Source organism: Tigriopus californicus, chromosome 10 (assembly GCF_007210705.1).
Source record: "Tigriopus californicus strain San Diego chromosome 10, Tcal_SD_v2.1, whole genome shotgun sequence".
In the NCBI taxonomy this organism is placed as follows: domain Eukaryota; kingdom Metazoa; phylum Arthropoda; class Copepoda; order Harpacticoida; family Harpacticidae; genus Tigriopus; species Tigriopus californicus.
In genome coordinates this window covers 4,118,291-4,135,470 of record NC_081449.1, presented here as the reverse complement: position 1 = coordinate 4,135,470, position 17,180 = coordinate 4,118,291, and the positions used below count along the sequence as shown (strand labels likewise).

Genomic DNA, 17,180 nt, shown 5'->3' with positions numbered 1-17,180 from the left:
ATGGAAAAAGACGATCACAAAAAGTCGCTGGTATGCTGCAAGTATATACTTTATAGCTCCTTGTTTATTTCAATTTAGTGGTCAAAAGTATCGATAATTTTACTGTTTTAGGATTTGAAAGGTCTCTGAGAAGAGTTGGTGGTCAATTTATGGTGTTAGATTGTATCAATAATAAGATGTTTAGCGAAAAATACCTTGTTCAAATCAGGCATCACAGAGCGCATTCTCGTCCTTTTACGTTTGTTTGTCCGCAAGGAGAGACGACAGAGGAGAATCAAAAGGCCTAATAAAGTAACGCTAAAGTAATGTAAAAAGAAACGGAAAAAATATGCAAGCAAAGAAACTTAGTTTTGTGATTTGTTTACGTAATTGGCTGCAGCAAGCACCACTTAATTATTTAGGTTATTTAGTTGTATTTGGCTTTAGGGGCTCAAGTGAATAGATAAAATAGATAAAATAGGATAATATTTCAAATATGAGAGGAAACGCATTTTAGCTCGGTTACCTAATTGATTAAGCATATAAATCTTTTATTGCGACTCTCGGTCATGTCAACTCATACGTAGAATAATAAAATTGTGTATGTAAACAACTTACACAAATATGGATAAAAATAAATAAAAGAAGAAACTAAAATGATTAAAACGATAAAACATTCGAGGAGTGATATCACACCAGAGATGACTAGAATTGGTGCAGTGTACATGAAAAAAGGTAAGAGGTGAGTTACAGATAATACAAAGACAGGTAGGTACAAGTAAGTGATGAAAATCTTGGTTATTGCAGTAGAGTGGAGCCAAATTGAGCAGATCCTTTGTCAACTCCCGTCGGGTAGAAACACATCATTGAGGAACTAGAGAGACACGACTCAGTTAGTGTTTTCTATCTTGATTTTTCCCAATGTCTTTTCTTGAATACACTTGAAGACATTGGGATCCAAGCCAAGGTTCTCGATTGGATAAGAAGCTTCTTCGTTCATGATAGGAAGCAGATAGTTAAGGTTGAAGGATCCCTTAGCGCTCAATGACCTTTGGGTCAACCAACTCGTTTGAATACTCCACTCGTAGATGATGGAGGTAAAGATATTGAGCAGGTCTCATCTAGGAAAGATTTAGTTGTAGTCTTCCAAACTAATGCAAAGTTCGATGAAAAAAAAACCAGTTGAAGGTGGGTAAAGTTTTTCAAATGTGTGGTTGGATCTATCAGACGTTTAAGAACACTCCAGTGTTCAGAGAGGGTACAAAAGATATCATACATGATCTTTATGTTGATGGCGATGTAGAAGGCACTGAGTTGGGACGAAGGGGGGCTGATTTAGATCTTGAGGACTTTGGGCAACCCGCGTGTCTACCTAAATAATGCCCAAAACGAAGAGGCGTCTCAAGAGACGATATCCAAGTGGGCATTGGACAATAAAAGATTTATATGCTCAATCAATTAGGTAACCGAGCTAAAATGCGTTCGAAACTCATGTTGGCTAGGAGGAAGAACTTCATGGACATTAAGGAAGTCAGAGAAATCGGCCATTGCTGTTGTCGTTAGTGTCATCATTGTTGTTGTTGATTAAATTTTAGAGCATTTTTGCATGCTAACCGAGGGCTACTAGACATTTTGGTGACTGTAAGGAGACTGCCAATAGCTTGAGAGAAAATATGTGAATGAGCGCGCCTTGGTCGATGTATTTCATACCACGCTCTGAGCCACTTTTCGAAAAAAAGTAATAAAGTAAGAAACGTAGATCTTTTCAATCAAGGTTAGGTCATTTTATTTTATTCACTTGTATTGTGGATAGTTTCAAAGTTATGTTGTCAAAAGCTCATGTAACTGACCAAGAGCTGGCCCAAAAGTTGAATTTTGTGTAGTGAACTTTGGACATATCTCTTGACCTTCCTAAGGATAGGTTTGGGCTCAAATTTGCCCAAGTTCATCTATTCAACCAGATCTTGTGGTCGTATGAAGTGTTCATTTGGATTAAAGTGAACAGTATAGAAGATAAGAAAATTTTGCTGCTGTGTGCAGTCCACATCTCTAGAGTTCAGTGCCCAGGTGTACAAACTAGACAAGCAGTCTAGTACAAACTCACAGATTCACTCTTATGTTGCGACGAATCGCGACTGAATACGGACAAACGCATTTTGATGCGACCAAACGTCGAACGGTTTCAACAAACCCTGACCCTCCCATTTAGTATCCAATCCACGTCATCAATCTGCCTGCAAAATAAACTTCCAATTCAGTACTGCTGAGATTGGTCCGAGATTTTGCGTTTTTTTTTCTTGTGGGTCAGATGTAGTAGCACGTTCTGACCAAAAAAAAAACATTCAGGGACCAATCTGAACAGTATTGGAATGCAATTTGCCGGCAATCTGATGGCGCAGGGCAGATTAATTACATCGATCCACTCAATCCTCTTGATAAACTTAAACACGCTTGGACCAGTTAACTCTAGGCCGTGCATAGTAATGTTCCTTGGTATGCAATAAAAATTTTAATGACATGGGAAAATGCGGAAATAAAGCATAACAAGGGTATGATGTATTTTCTTTTTTTGCATTGCAACAAGAATCAAAAGTAGGTGCAAAATATTGACTGCGAGAGGGATTTTTTTTTCAAAAAGCAATCAAAGGACGAATGTGAGGTAAAAGTCAATGGCTTTGAGACCAAGCTGAGAATCAAACTGGGGGTCTCTGTCTTACTGGAATGTTTTACCAACCTGTTCCCTTACTCGCAGGATTTGAACCCAGGCCATCAATGAAGAAGGTTCTTGTCTCGTTTGCATTGACTTTTAGACCACTCAACTGCATTTTCTCCATTTGTAGAAATGTTTTCACCTCCACCAATAGCCTACATTTGCTTTATTTGCAACTAAACTTGATTGAGGAAAATTGGATAAAGCGTATTAGACTACTTCCACTGACTTTTTCATTTCACCGCTCTTCATTTTTGTTCATACGATATTTATGGACATATTGGAATATCAATATCCCAACAAGAGAGACACGAATTAGCTGAAATTTCTGTTCGCTCATTATGACACGACTGATTGCAACATGAACGTACTGACTCCCATTGAAAGCAGCCATCCTGGGCGTCGTCCTCACTGAGGGGGGAGCAAATGCCCAACTGCGAACGTGTACTGAGATGCACGGTGCTCTTCCCCTGGAGGAACTATTTGTCTGGTAGCGACTCGATCAACAACACATCATCCACGAGTGCTCCTCCGAATCGGTCCTTTACAAAATTTAAAGCACAGCCAAAATCAGTTTCATCTGTTTTGTTTCGAATTTCCAATCCTACATTGAATCAAAAGCTAAAATGAAGATCATACAAAAATCATAGTCAATAATAGTCGTCCAAAACAAGGTAAGCAATCCAACACATTTCAATCATATTCACGCAGCAAGTGCAGGATAACAAGTTGTAACAGGTGCAAGTTTATATTATAAATCACGTTAAAAGGGACCAACATTGCAATATGGCCTACGTGGTGGCAGCATAAATTTCCAAAAATGGCTTCTTATGAAACTTAATGGTTACAAAAATATGAATGACTTGCGACACTTGAATTTCACCCATGGTGTTTTTGGAATTTGAATATGTTTTCTTGAATTAATTCTAATTCTTAATTTCAAATGTATGCTTATAAAATTAGCTCTAACCCTTTTGCATGATGTAAAGGCAAAGTAAGCCATGAAAATGATCTCCAAGTGGCTACTTTTGATATTGTGCTACGTATTATGGCCTTCAAGTAGCTACTTTCAATGCTTTCCCATTAGGGCCTCTAAATAGCTGTTTTTGAGCTCAAATTTGGCCCAACGGCAATGGTAACGTGGTAATACTACTTGGGACAGGTCCAATGTTGCTAAATTTGAAGCTTGATCAATGATCAGGTTTTATGGCTTCCTAGTTACAAAGGCTCTTTTGAATGACGTCAAAAATTGGCTACAAAGTTGCAATCTTCTTTAGAGAAAAGTCAGAACACTATTAATTTAGTTTCTGTTTGTAAATATATGGAAAGGGTAAATGTATTCCTTATTACGTTAATGCTAATTCATTTTAGTTTAACGCTAAACATTCTTAAACACTCTTGATGCAATGAGAACGTGATCAGTGGAACTGAAACTTTTGTATTGCTCATGATATTTGCTCACATGACAATGCCTATCCTTGTATGTTTATTATTAGAAATATCGACTTTCAGACTTTTTTGGTCATCATGATGGATGCCACTAAAAACGCGTCTCAACAATCGGATGATCCTGACCAATACCAATATGGAACTTGTGGCCTTAGTTATGGAACCACGGATGAAATGCCCGACCATTGCCGCACTCGTAATTCTATTCCATGCACCTTTGTGGAGACACAACGAGCACTGAATGGAGCAGTTCGTTGTTTTGCATACGATTCCACTGGGATGAACCTGAATGACCTCTCCAAGCTTCTCCATCATATTCAACGGGACCTCACACAATTGCTGAAGACCATTGCATCCACGGGCCATCACAAGGTTGGAATGGTTATCATGGCAGAATGTGGCAACATGGATCAACAAGGGGACATTCTTGAGCTTCTCGAAATGCCTATTAGATCTGGTCCTTGCATTGAGTTAGTGGACTCCAATGTGATGGAGACCCTGCAGACCTTGTTCATTTCTATTGGCAACATCTTGGAGGACCTTCGGGATAATGGCGCTCATTTTGACACAATTCAACGGTTTGTTTCCATCAGATTAGAATGCGCTCGATGTAAACCTTTGGATGGGAAATGCAACTTGCTTTCGGTCACCATGACCAAACAATTGCGACAAAGTAAGATGAAGAAAGGTGAAATAACGAAAAATGATTGCTTTTACCGAGCAATTGCGTTTCACTTTGTAAAAAAGGAGGAAGAAATTGAAGCATTTATGAATAAGTTCATCAACCGACTTCATGCCAGCGATGAACCTGTGGAAGTGCGGGAAATTACCAAATTTGAACAAATTAACCCAAAGTTATCACTCCGAATCCACGTACTTCATATGGACGGGGATGAGAGTGTTTATCCGATTAGAACCTCAAGTAATAAGCAAGGTAAACACCTCATTACCGTGGTGCATTACAGCTGTAGACATAACGATAAGGGTATTAGTCATTATTCTCTTGTAACGGACCTTGGTAAATTTATACGAAAAACTTACCGAAATGCCAAAGGAAAAAAAACATACCAGAAATGCTTTCCTTGTCCCAACTGTTTCCAAAAGTTATCCAGCCCCCAAGTTTTGGAGGAACATATGGCAAAATGTATCAAAAATGAGCCTCAAATAGTGGTACTTCCCAAGAAAAATGAAACCATAACATTTAAAAACCACACCAGAAAATTCAAGAAGCAATTCATTGGGTTCTTCAGCTTGAAAACGCCCACCTCAGAAACCAAATGTACTAAGTGTTCCAACAATTTTAGATGTGACCACAAAAGCGAAATTGATCAAGATCACCTTGGATTGGCTTATTGTCTCATCATTTTAAATCAGAATTATGACATTGTATTTGAGCGACACTACGTTGGGAATAATTGTGATGTCGATTTGCAGGATGCTCTGATCCAAGCTCAAAATGAATTAAAGGGTATCACCGAGAGTGTTGTAAATGAGCACCCTACAGACTCAGAAATGAATGATCACATGCATGAGCAAAAATGCCATGTTTGCGAGAAACCTTTTGCTTCTCGAAGAGAACATGGTGATGATGGCTTTGATGATACGGATGATGATACTGATACTGACACGGATGAGCCTGAGGCCGAATCGATCGTGATGGATCGTTGCCGTATCACTGGTAAGATTTTAGGGGCTGCCCATAAGGCTTGCACTATTGAAACGTTCTATTCCAAACTGATTCCGATATACAGTCACAATTTCAGCCACGAAGCAACTCGCACAATATTAACAAGCTTAAAATTTAGTTCAAACTTAAAGAGGGCTGAAGGCTTGCCACTTAACAATGGCCGATTGAGGAGTTTGCAAATTTTCAATTTTAACTTTCTTGACTCGAAAACGTTTCTTCAAGGATCGTTGGAGGAATTGCTGGATGATCTAATTAAATCAAAGGAAGCTTACTTTCCAGTCCTAAAACAGATGGCCAGTTTTGCCAAAGGAAAAAAGAGCAAACATCTTTTCTTGCGAGATACGACTGCTTGTGAACGAGTCTCTTTCGAAATTAATATGAGACATGACGCGGCTGTTTTGGCCGATGTCTTCATCAAGTTCAGGGAGCTGATGTATTCAAAGTTTCAACTGGATTTGTGTCACTACTATTCTCTACCTGGTTTCGCATATGACAGTATGTTCAAATTGACAGGGGTTGAGATCGAGCACATTGGGAACATGGAGATGTTTTTAATGCTTTCACAAAACATACGAGGGGAAGCTTCAATTGTGAGCAATCGGTTAAATTCAAGCCAAACAGAGTCTCATACCGAAGTACATAATGACAGACTCATCCAAATTCCATCTAAACGCAACAATATGTTGCATCTGAAAGCCAATAATCTTTACGGGATGGCGGAAAGTCGAATGTTGCCCATCGGAGAATACACATTTCTGGAAAGGCGGGAGATTCAAAATTTGGACCTTGACTCTTTAGATGAAAATGATGCTTACGGCTACATTCTCATGGTGGATTTGGAATATCCTTCAGTATTGCACAAAAGCCATCGAAGCTTTCCTCTGGCTCCTGAAAGAGTAACTGTAACCCAAGATATGCTCTCATCTTATCAGCAACAATGTCAACCACTATCATACGAAACCGACACAGGAATAAGCAGACTTTCAGCCACTTTCTTTGATCGTAAAGAGTATGTGGTCCACTATGTCACACTGAAGCTCTATCTTAGTTTGGGGATGAAATTGACGAAGATACATCGAGTTATCAAGTTTCGTCAATCGAAATTTCTGAAAACTTATGTTGATGTTTGTACTCAACTACGCCAGAACTCCAAAACTGATTATGGAAAGCGTACGTTCAAATTCATGACAGATTGTGTTTATGGCAAGTTCATTGAAAATACCGACAGGCATCAGAAAGTCATGTTTGCCGAGTCTAAGAGATCTCTGGAGAAACAGACCACGAACCCTCAATTTCTAGGCTTTGACATTGTTTCACCAAACTTAGTGGCTGGTTACATGAAGCCCTCCAAAGTGGTGCCCAAGCAGGCGTATGCGATTGGGTTCACCATTTTGGAATATAGCAAAGAGGCCATGTACAGGGCCTTCTACAACAACATTTCCCCAGCCTTCAATGGCAAATGCGAGGTGCTAATGAGCACTAGCGATACTTTGCTTGTTTCTACAGAGTTTTCTCGCAATCCCTTCGAAAAAATATTGAACATCCTTGACACTTCCAATTTTGAAAGTGATCATCCGTTGGCCAATCAAGACCGTCATCTCAGTATTGAGTACTTTCAATCAGAAACGGGTTCCAAACAAGTACGTCACTTCATTGGGTTAAGATCGAAATGTTTTGCTATGGACACTGAAGGTACTGAAGGACCATTAGAACACAGAAAACAAATACCTCAAACGAGCTTTTGGTCATACATTCAAGACATTTTGTCCGACGGGTACACACAGGATCAGATCCGTGATCCAATCCAAAGTGTGAATCAGGCACTGATAGAGATCAAGAATAGGCGATTGGGCTTTTCGAGATACGATGGGAAACGCTATGTTTTGCCTTGCGGAATTCATACCCTACCATATGGCAGTTGTGAAATTGAATATAATTCGGTGGCATGCTCTTTTTGTCCTCTTACCTATGACACCTAGTTAATGACACTGATCCATATCCATGTTGAATGTATATATATGTACCAATTTTTAAAACTTGTATGTAAATATTGTGTGTTATATTGATCCATCCAAAAATTATGCCACTATATTGATTGTACTATCCCTTTTTGTCCCAATAAAACACTGTTAATGTCAAGTATAAAAGAGAGTCGATGCATATTATTTTCATTCTCGGTCGGTTTTAGGTTCAAGTAATAATTTTTACTCAATTTTCTTAGAGTAGTGTTGCAGTATAAATGAGCCACTTATTTAATCAAACTGCAGGAACATTTGGCAAGAAAGTTGGCATGTTAAAACGGAATGGTAGTTGTAAATCGTATTCATAAAGTTTTTCGAATCGGTGACGCCCCAATGACGAACACATTGCAATTGGCAAAATTGGCAATAATAGATGATTAATAACTTTGATTATTGGAATCAATCTATTATTCAATTTTGAGACGACTGGAGTTTGGCTATGATCTCTTTTTATACATTTCACAAACAATAAACAAAAGAATATTTGAATCTTTTTGTTAATCGAGTTAGTCACAAATTGAGGAGAAAATTTGGATTAAGATTGTTTTTTTTTCGGCGTTATATAAGACTCAGTAGGTTTTAATAAAGTAGGTAAAGGCTAACGGACCTCTAAGATATCACACAAAGATCACCATTGGTGGTGATGTTTTGATTGCGAGGTGATCCTTTGCGCGCAATTTGGGCGCAAATGCAGCGTCATTTGGCTTGTTAAAATCTGAGCAGTTTTGATACTGCTGTCTGGTGTTCTCTAATAATCTTCGTAAGATCAAGCCTTTGTTGTAATAAAAATTCCAAACAAACGACTTGAACTTATTGCTTATTGACAACAAATATTAATATAAATTAAACTAAAATAAATAGGCTTTTTTCGTGTAGCGGTAAGGAAGTACGTGAAAAAAATGTCATTGAGCGTCGCGACAGAACTGACGCAAAGGCCGGACGGGGAGGAGAGATCAGCATTGATGCAAAAATAGATTCAGCAATAACTCCCATATCCATCTCACTAACTTTCAATCAAATCCTAGGAGCGTCATGCATTAACGAAGAGGAAACAAAAATTGCATCTTTTTATCCTCTTTCGCTCCCTAAATTCAAGTGTCGAAAATGACAAGGAACTTCACTGATGGGAAAAAACAAGGAAACCAAACTTCAAATGGATTAAAACAAACAAAACCAAGCTAACAAAAGGCCAAAAAACCGGAGAGGGGAGCTAAAGAAAGAGTTAAAACTCTAGACATTTTGTTGTGGGGACATCCTGAGCAATCCTATTATTTGTAAGATAAAAAAAACCAGTTCATCACATTGTTGGCGGACCAATGGGGTCCGATACAGGGGTATAGTTGGTCCGCCAACAACATTATGTCCGGACTTAAAAACTGATTGAGATCAATTCGTTGCTTAGTTTCATTCCTTGTGTACTCCAACAGCATTAAATTTGTTATCAGGTAATGTTCTCTCTTTTAGAGATACCTTTTTGAACAATGTGCTGAAATTCAAGGGTGTCTGAAATTCATCAAACAAGTCAGATAGGAGTTGTATAAAAACAAGCAACTGGAATAACGTCAGTTGATCATGAACGCGTTTACTTGACAAGCCCTATACGAGCAGAGCAACCAAGATCAGGGCCCGCATTCTCAATTCAGGGCTTGAAGCTCAGCCTCAAGTGCCAAAGTTAATCAAATCTCGTCGTCAAATGCTGTGATTCCACTCAACTATTCCATCATTCCGACCCACTGTGTGTAATAATGCACACACTTTTTACACATTTTACTTATTGCCATGACCGAGAGTCGCAATAGAGGATATTATTAAAAAAACCGCTATCGCACACTTCTTAACTGGCACCAAACTGTTGGTGGACGAGTGGCTGAATACCATAATCGATTATGACACACATAAAATTGGTAGTCTTTTTGGCCTACTTATGGCAAGTTTATTATCTTATCTTCATAATTAGTCAAAGTCAATGTCAGTATTTAAAAAAGCTGTATCATTATGCTATGCGTCTCTTGGGCATCATACACGAACTGACGTCACGAAAGAGCGCGCAAAATTCAAACGGAGAGCCTTGTCTGACCCCTGCACCAAATTCAGTACGCATAGTATAAAAGAAGCAACATAAAGAATTAAAAATCGAGCTAAGAGGCTTTTATGTTTTATGTTAGCATAAAATATTTTATATTTGGGAAGTAACAACAACATTCCTTAAGAGCGTCTCTCTGATACTTATGTCACCTCAAAAAAAGCATGTTCCGATGAGGCCTCAACCTCGGACACGTCCCTAGCTGTTGGAAAGAAGTAAACTGCACTCCCATCCACAAAAGTGAATTGAAATCCAAAGCAAGCAACCGCCGGCCCAGCTCACTCACAAGTAACATTTGCAAGCTAATGGAAACCATTACAAAACAACCCCTGAAGGATTTTTTTACAAAAGTTCGATCTTATTCTCCATAGTCAGTATCGATTCCTTGTGAGGAGAAGCTGTGCCACTAAAGTGATACTATTTTTCAAAAGAGTAACGGACTTCGCAGACAAAGAAACTCGAATGGATGTCATTTACTTCGATTTCAAGAACGCAACCCAACGATAACTTTCTAAACTTCCAAAAAAACTGGACAACCTTGAGATCCGGGGGAAACTTCTCCATTAGATTACAAATTGCTTGTTATTCCGACGACAAAGGGATATTTTTAAGGGAGAACCATCATTCATCTGGTCGGAGAAATGTTGGAAGTGAAGTGATTCGACCCAAGGAATCGTTTTGGGACCGATCTTGTCACATTTGTACGTATGAGTATCAGATCTCCTTGAGTTCATCGGGGAACCAGAATTTATTAGCTCTTTTGCTAATGACACGAAACTTGGATTCAAAGTCATCCATTTCGGTTGTAATCACGCCAGAAACAAATACTTCATCAATGGCCTTATAATTGAGGATATACATAGTCTCAAAGATCTTTGCATTATAGTTCAGGGCGACATCAAACCTTCTCTTCGCGTGGCTGCATTCACGGGAAAAGCCAATGCAGTGCCAGACCAAGTCAAACGATCTTTCACCCACAGATATTTGTTGACAAATACTACAAGGCATTTGTAAGATTGCACTTGGAATTTAGTGCTCGAGTATGAAACCCAATGCTCTGCTCGAAGGGGTCCAAAAGAGAGCAACTCGAATGGTCAAGGGCTTTTCTGATCTTACGATGAAAGACTTATTGTTGTGCCAGCTGAAGAGGTTTTTTTGGCAAGGTTTCTTCAAGTTATAAAGCCGGATCGGCAAATGTACGACCCAACTTTACAAAACTTCATTGTGCCATTATTCCTCGAATCTCGAACAAGTCAAAGCATGAGAAGCGAACGATTTTTATTTATTTTGGTGCTTCATGTTGAAAGTGTAGGAAAGAATAACTAAAAGTTCACATCATCCAAAAAGTTGTGGGGACCTTTAATATTGCATTGAAGACTTTTTTACAGTAATTACACTGTTTTGATCATGCACTATATCGTGCCTTTAACATATGCGAAACAAAAGTTTATTAGTCCATAAACACTCAGAGATTCAAGGATTGTTGTTGCATTTACTCAAATCGACAAAACAATCAATCGTTTCAAAAGTTACGGTCACTTTACTAACCGTCTGACAGCTTCAATGGTTCAATAATCATGGTCCATACCCAAACTGCTTTACTTTTGTTGGTCGTGGTTCGAAATATATATTCCACAACAGTGATGTTATCGCCCTCTATCCTTCACGCCAAGTATTGGCATACCCTCACGCAACAAACGGTAAAGACATACGTTGGGGAATCCTAGACCCAGGATTAATGAACAAATTATTTCCATATTCAGAGTGTCGCTCCAATTAGTTGTGTTCTCAGGTGTGAGGCTGACACATGTCCAGGTGTGGCCTTTGACAGAGAAAAAAATCTTTGCCATTTTGGGTTCCCCCAAACCACCCCCATCAGTTATGAAGAAGATACATACTTGGAAATATGGAAAGTCAGTAAGTCTGGCAACGAATGAGGGCCTACTTTTTACGTTGGGCCTGATAGGCGGCACAAACAAAGAGGCATGCTAAATTGCTAACTAAACTTTAAATGACATGCCGGGTTCAAAAAAAAGTTATACTCGTATAAACCTATGACACTGAATTCTTTTAACCATCAAAGGAGCGCACAATTTTGTCTTTCAGGTATTAATGCTTGCTAACAATTGAAAAGTTAAGTTGGCCGTCTCAAAAGGCAACAACACAACGTTGATTTCAGGCAATGACGAAGGGTATTATGGGAGTTTGCTCATTACTGGTAAAAGTGCAAATAGAGGGCCACTTCATCTCCCGAAATTACCCTATATGACATTACCAAAAGCATCAAACGATAGATCAAAGCCAATCTTGAATAGTTTTTAAAGAAAAAAGGCTGACGTAGCTGTGCCTTCAGAGACATTAGTGCTACCAATAATTTTGAGGTTGTTTTATTCGCTCTTGAAGCAAGACTTTAAGTGCAGTCTCAAGTGCCAAACTTGGACTTGAAGATTAGTCTTGAAGACGTGTTCTCATAGATTCACAAGTTCTACTTGGGCACGGACTTCTAGAGATATGTACTGTGAACGGAAGCAAACATTTCTTATGTCCTAAACCGTTCACTTTATTCCAAATGAGCGCTTTATACGACCACAAGATCTTATTAAATAGATGAAGTTGGCCAAGTTTGAGCCCAAAACTATGCCTAGAGAACTCAGGAGACATGTCCAAAGCTATGTAGTGAGCACTACAGCACTAGGTCACCTACATAAGCTTTGGACAATGTAACTATGAAACGAACCATCTGTTTTTTTTTGTACTTCGTTACCGCTACTGGGATGGTATCCCAACAGTTCTTTACATGTAACCATCATTAAAATGACCTGCCTTTAATTGAACAGATGTACATTCCTAATATTATTACTTTTATTCAAAAAGTGGCTCAGAGTCGCTATGACCATTAAACAGGCCGGTTTGCCGGCAAGCTTGTTCACAGTCCATGTTTCTAGAAGTTCGTGGCTTGGTCAAGCTGAACTTGGTGAATGCATTTTGACTACAACGGCGACAAATTCTTCATTTTCATACAGGAGGGCCAATTTCGGGACAAGCATAAACTTGAAAAACAGTCGAGCAAACTTTTTATCCAGATTTGAGCTTTAAAGTAAATCCAACCGAAATCGGCGCAGATCTTTTATTTCAACTTAAGGGTCAAGGTGTTAAGAGATGAAGCAAATCAAGACAAATAAAAAGTGTTTGGAAGTCCATATTCACAGCTTTTGTTCCCATGTAAGGAGGATACAAGCTGCTTAAAAAACGAACAAGGAAAAAGGCCCAAAGTGTTTGGCGTTTATTTGAATAAGTTTTCCTTGAAAATAATAAAGATGCTTCCTTTTTAGCTCAAGTCTCTTCATTGTGAGAAATAGCTAAGATAAACCACCCAGAGCAATCAAATTTCATCTAGATACCTGCATGGTTTGGAGTATAAAACTGGTCCCAGTTAGAAGACAACTTTGAGGGTGTTTCTTTCAAAGGTTTTGAAATATATTGAGATATCTTGAAGACTTTGTTCAAAAGTTCAAAATTTTGCAAAATTGCTTTCATGTTGTCTTTTTTGCATTTAAACAACCTCATATCTTAGCGTTAGAGAATATCTTTGTTGTGAAAAAAAAATTAGTGATTATACTTGACCTTCGTCAATAAATTTCTTTCCGAGCCCTGGTAATGACAAATCAAAATAAAACTCGTAATATTGGACAAACACATTTGTTAAAGTAGGAAACTTCAAACTGGCAAGAATGAGTCTAGAAATAGCTTTTTCAGGCTTTAAAATATTTTCTGTGATTGTTGATGAGTGAACATGTGGCAGTCAATAAAAATGCAACGCCAGTTTAACATTTCCTCTGAAGTATAAATGACTTGGAACTGTAATTTGATCCCTTAAATGATCTCCCGAAAAATGGAAATGACGTTTTCTTCTTTTCCCGCTTGGATGTCCCAATTGCAACTTCCAAACCTACTATAACATTGTGGCTCATTGATATGGCAAACATTATTTTTTCAAATCAGAGCCCTTGGACGAATATGTGCCTCCTCCAACCGGGATTCTCAAATACCTGCCCCGAAACGACTGTGCTCTCTATTCGGGATGGATCAAAGAATCCAATGGAAAGCGCTACCAAATTAACTCTTCACCCCTGACCAAGGCCGAACACGAAACCCTTTGTAGAGATCAGGGAGCCCTTTTGTCCATGGTCAAAACCAAGTTGGACGAAGACATCATTTCGAGTCTTATTGGTAACTTAAAAACTTAGAGAGCGGAATGGTATCTTTTAAAATATAACATATCTTCAAAAGAAATTCGCCCTTTTTGGACGAAAAGATATTGTTCCCTTTTCAATGAAAATACGAAAAAACGCCAATTCCAACGTGCAGATCATTCATTCCCTTGATAGTTCGTACTCAAGATGATTCGATCTGCGCAATTCAGGGTTTTTCCTTGACAAAAATATTGGCTTTGTCTAAAAATATTTCGAGTTATCCAAAACAAAATCTTTCGAAACTCGAACTTTGATTTGTTTTGTGGTGCTTTCCTTCCAATTCGAAAATCCTTTACCCATTAAAGTTGGTTAGTTAGAGAAAACTCCCACAATGATTTTCCTCCCTCCCCCTTTCTGTCAACAAAAGGATTTTTGGCACATGAAGGATGACTTGATCTGATACATTTAAATGATCTGTAAGTATAAGGCTGAAGCATTTATTCCAGGAACAGACCTGTTGTGAAATAGATCTTACTGAACAATTTACAATATTTGAAGTGATACTGATGCAATATTGTGAAGTTGCAGCAACGAGGACCAGGATAATGTTTTGCCTTTGTGAAAAAATATTAGGGCATAAATTACAAAATGATTATTCAGTATTCACCTTTAAAATGCAAATATTATTCCGCTCTCTATTGATCCCAAATGTCAAGCTCAACTTCTAGTTGGTCTGATTCCTCAGGTCTCATCGCTTTTTTTTCAGGAGAGAGCGAAACCTGGATTGGAATAACCAACGTTCACAATGCGAGTTGTTGGAATGCATCTTGTGATGGTCACCTCGTTTGGAGTGACGGCACCATGTTCAAATATGATTCCGACATATACTCGAAAGTGATTAGCATTGGAGCTGGACACGCCTGTTCTCGTATCCAAGGCTCACAGTACAACGACAGCAATTGCTTGGCCCTCTTCGCGGGCGTTTGTGAAGTAACATGTGATTGATAGATAAACTAAAAATCAAATTGCAACCTTTGATGGGTGAACTTTGGTGTGGTAACAATGAAGTATGTTTGTCGGAAAGTAATCCATTTCGGATTCGAAATTATCAAGGACCTCAATGATGGATTGCCGGAAAGTTAGTCGCCATTGTCGCATGATACCTTTTCAATCATTGATTTTTCGTTTGAACGTATGTCTTGAGGCCGATTTTATAAACAAGTCAAACTATTCCAAATTTCAGACACCCCGTGCCATCTCTAAGAACGTTGTGAAAATGGAAAATTCATGATAAGGCAAAAATAAAACAAAGTAACAAATTTCTATCGATTCATTGCACCATTTTTTTCCGACAACCGATGCTATTTCAAAAATAGTAGTAGTAACAATCAAGTGTCAAAAAATGACCAAGTGCAACCATTCGTCTCTTGAAATTTCGAAAACTCCGAAAAATTAACAACCAATTCATGTTTGAATCAACCATGCGAAATCTTTCTTTGCAGTTTGTTTTGACAAACCGGAAAAGCGTACTTCTATGTAGAGATTTAGTTTGAATAATCTGAAATATATACAGAAACGTGTACGACGTTAATGCATCATTTTTGAAGTACCAGTCAATAAAAATTCAATTTGATCCAATCGACATCAAAGCAAACAAAGTGGAAAATAAGCCTTTTCAAATAACTGCAGTGCAGTACAACTTTTCTTTCTCGTAATTTCTTGTTTTCCTTCAGCGTGAGTAATCTGAATCGGAAGGAATTGGTGTCGTCACATATTATTGAGGTCTTTCTATTGATTTAAAAATGCTCAGCTTGTGTAATATACGTTATGAATGTGTTGCAACTTTGCAAATATTAGATTGATCATCTTTGAGTGCAAAATAATTTTGCAATTACAGTTGCACAAGACATAAAACTTTTTTGTCGAAATATTCGAAGAGTAAAAAATAAATAATCTTCATAATCATACCGACATGAGACGACATTGAACTTGATGTTGTTTTATCTAGAATGATGTCTTGATATCCTTAATTATCATTGCCACGCGCTCTAAAAAGGCAAAATAAAAGAAACAACAGAAGGAAAGCGAGTTCAATGCACTTTTTGTGGCCAGCAGGTTTTGACTTTCAACCAAGCAGGAGAATAACTCTGCCTGCCTTACTGAACTACGAAGAATGCTATGAGCCATTTGAAATAGTATTTGTACTATTGAAACGTTCTATTATTGATCACTCATTCTCGCCCCGGAGAGGCTTACTTTGAACGTCGGCAGGTACGTATTAAGTCAGGTGACCCAAACAACAGGGAGGCCGGAACTAACGGAAATTGTACAATCAATTTTACAATCACTAAGAAGCAAATAAAGCAATAATTGAAATCATTATCGTAACATATTAGTTAGCTCCTGGTCCATTTGTTAACGTTTTCTGCACACAATTTGTACTCATTTTGGACTATCAAATAGACAGGAGTGACTTTCATGAACACACCAGCAATCTCTTCAAAGCGGGTCAAAGTATTCTGACATTTAGGCAAGCGCTGGTATCAGCAAATCAGCAAACAGACTTGCCTGCCAATGCCAGTGATGCATAATTTGCGTTTCAAACTAGTTTTACCGAAGCTGACCTTTCCTCATGACAAAATATGTTCTTTCTACGTGGAGTAGAATTTCCAGACGTTTGACGGTTCAGATGTGCGAATGAGCTATACCGAGTTAGTGGGAGGAAAGCCGGTCAACCAGCTATGATGATGATGATGATGATGCTTTATTTAGGGTCTCGTGAATAGTAGAATAATAATAAACGAAAACATTGACGAGAATTGTTAAAGAATATAAAAGATTTGAGCACCCTAGGTTCTCCCCATAAACCGAATGGCTTGTTTTCATGGGGAGACCTTGGCTAGATTGATGCCACTGTGCAATCCTCCGCTTTGATCCAAGAAAGGTGTCCGACTCAGAGAGCTCGCTCAGTCAACCCCGTGACCTTTCCCCAAATGCCAAACCAAAAAAACACAATAGAATGCCTGGCTTATTCGGATGTCCGACATGAGTAACAATT

At 38.4% G+C, this 17,180-nt stretch overlaps 2 protein-coding genes across 2 annotated transcripts; both read left to right on the top strand.

Annotated features, from left to right (window-relative positions):
* The first annotated feature begins 3,196 nt into the window (after positions 1-3,196).
* Positions 3,197-7,980, top strand: LOC131889166 (uncharacterized). Its single transcript, XM_059238195.1, has 2 exons — positions 3,197-3,363; positions 4,202-7,980. Exon 2 carries the CDS (start codon positions 4,217-4,219, stop codon positions 7,802-7,804), a length of 3,588 nt encoding a protein of 1,195 aa, XP_059094178.1. The 5' UTR covers positions 3,197-3,363; positions 4,202-4,216; the 3' UTR covers positions 7,805-7,980.
* A 3,488-nt stretch (positions 7,981-11,468) lies between these two features.
* LOC131888838 (uncharacterized) lies at positions 11,469-15,602 on the top strand. Its single transcript, XM_059237779.1, has 4 exons — positions 11,469-11,629; positions 11,693-11,846; positions 13,932-14,159; positions 14,889-15,602. The coding sequence occupies exons 1-4, from the start codon at positions 11,507-11,509 to the stop codon at positions 15,125-15,127; spliced, it is 744 nt and encodes a 247-aa protein (XP_059093762.1). The 5' UTR covers positions 11,469-11,506; the 3' UTR covers positions 15,128-15,602.
* Positions 15,603-17,180: the final 1,578 nt, after the last annotated feature.

Excerpts from the sequence above, each read along its gene's own strand:
- LOC131888838 (XM_059237779.1), top strand. The coding sequence starts at position 11,507 with ATGGTCCATACCCAAACTGCTTTACTTTTGTTGGTCGTGGTTCGAAAT. Across the intron at positions 11,630-11,692 it reads ATACCCTCACGCAACAAACG|AGTGTCGCTCCAATTAGTTG; the intron begins GTAAAGACATAC and ends TTCCATATTCAG. Across the intron at positions 14,160-14,888 it reads CATCATTTCGAGTCTTATTG|GAGAGAGCGAAACCTGGATT; the intron begins GTAACTTAAAAA and ends CTTTTTTTTCAG.
- LOC131889166 (XM_059238195.1), top strand. The coding sequence starts at position 4,217 with ATGATGGATGCCACTAAAAACGCGTCTCAACAATCGGATGATCCTGAC.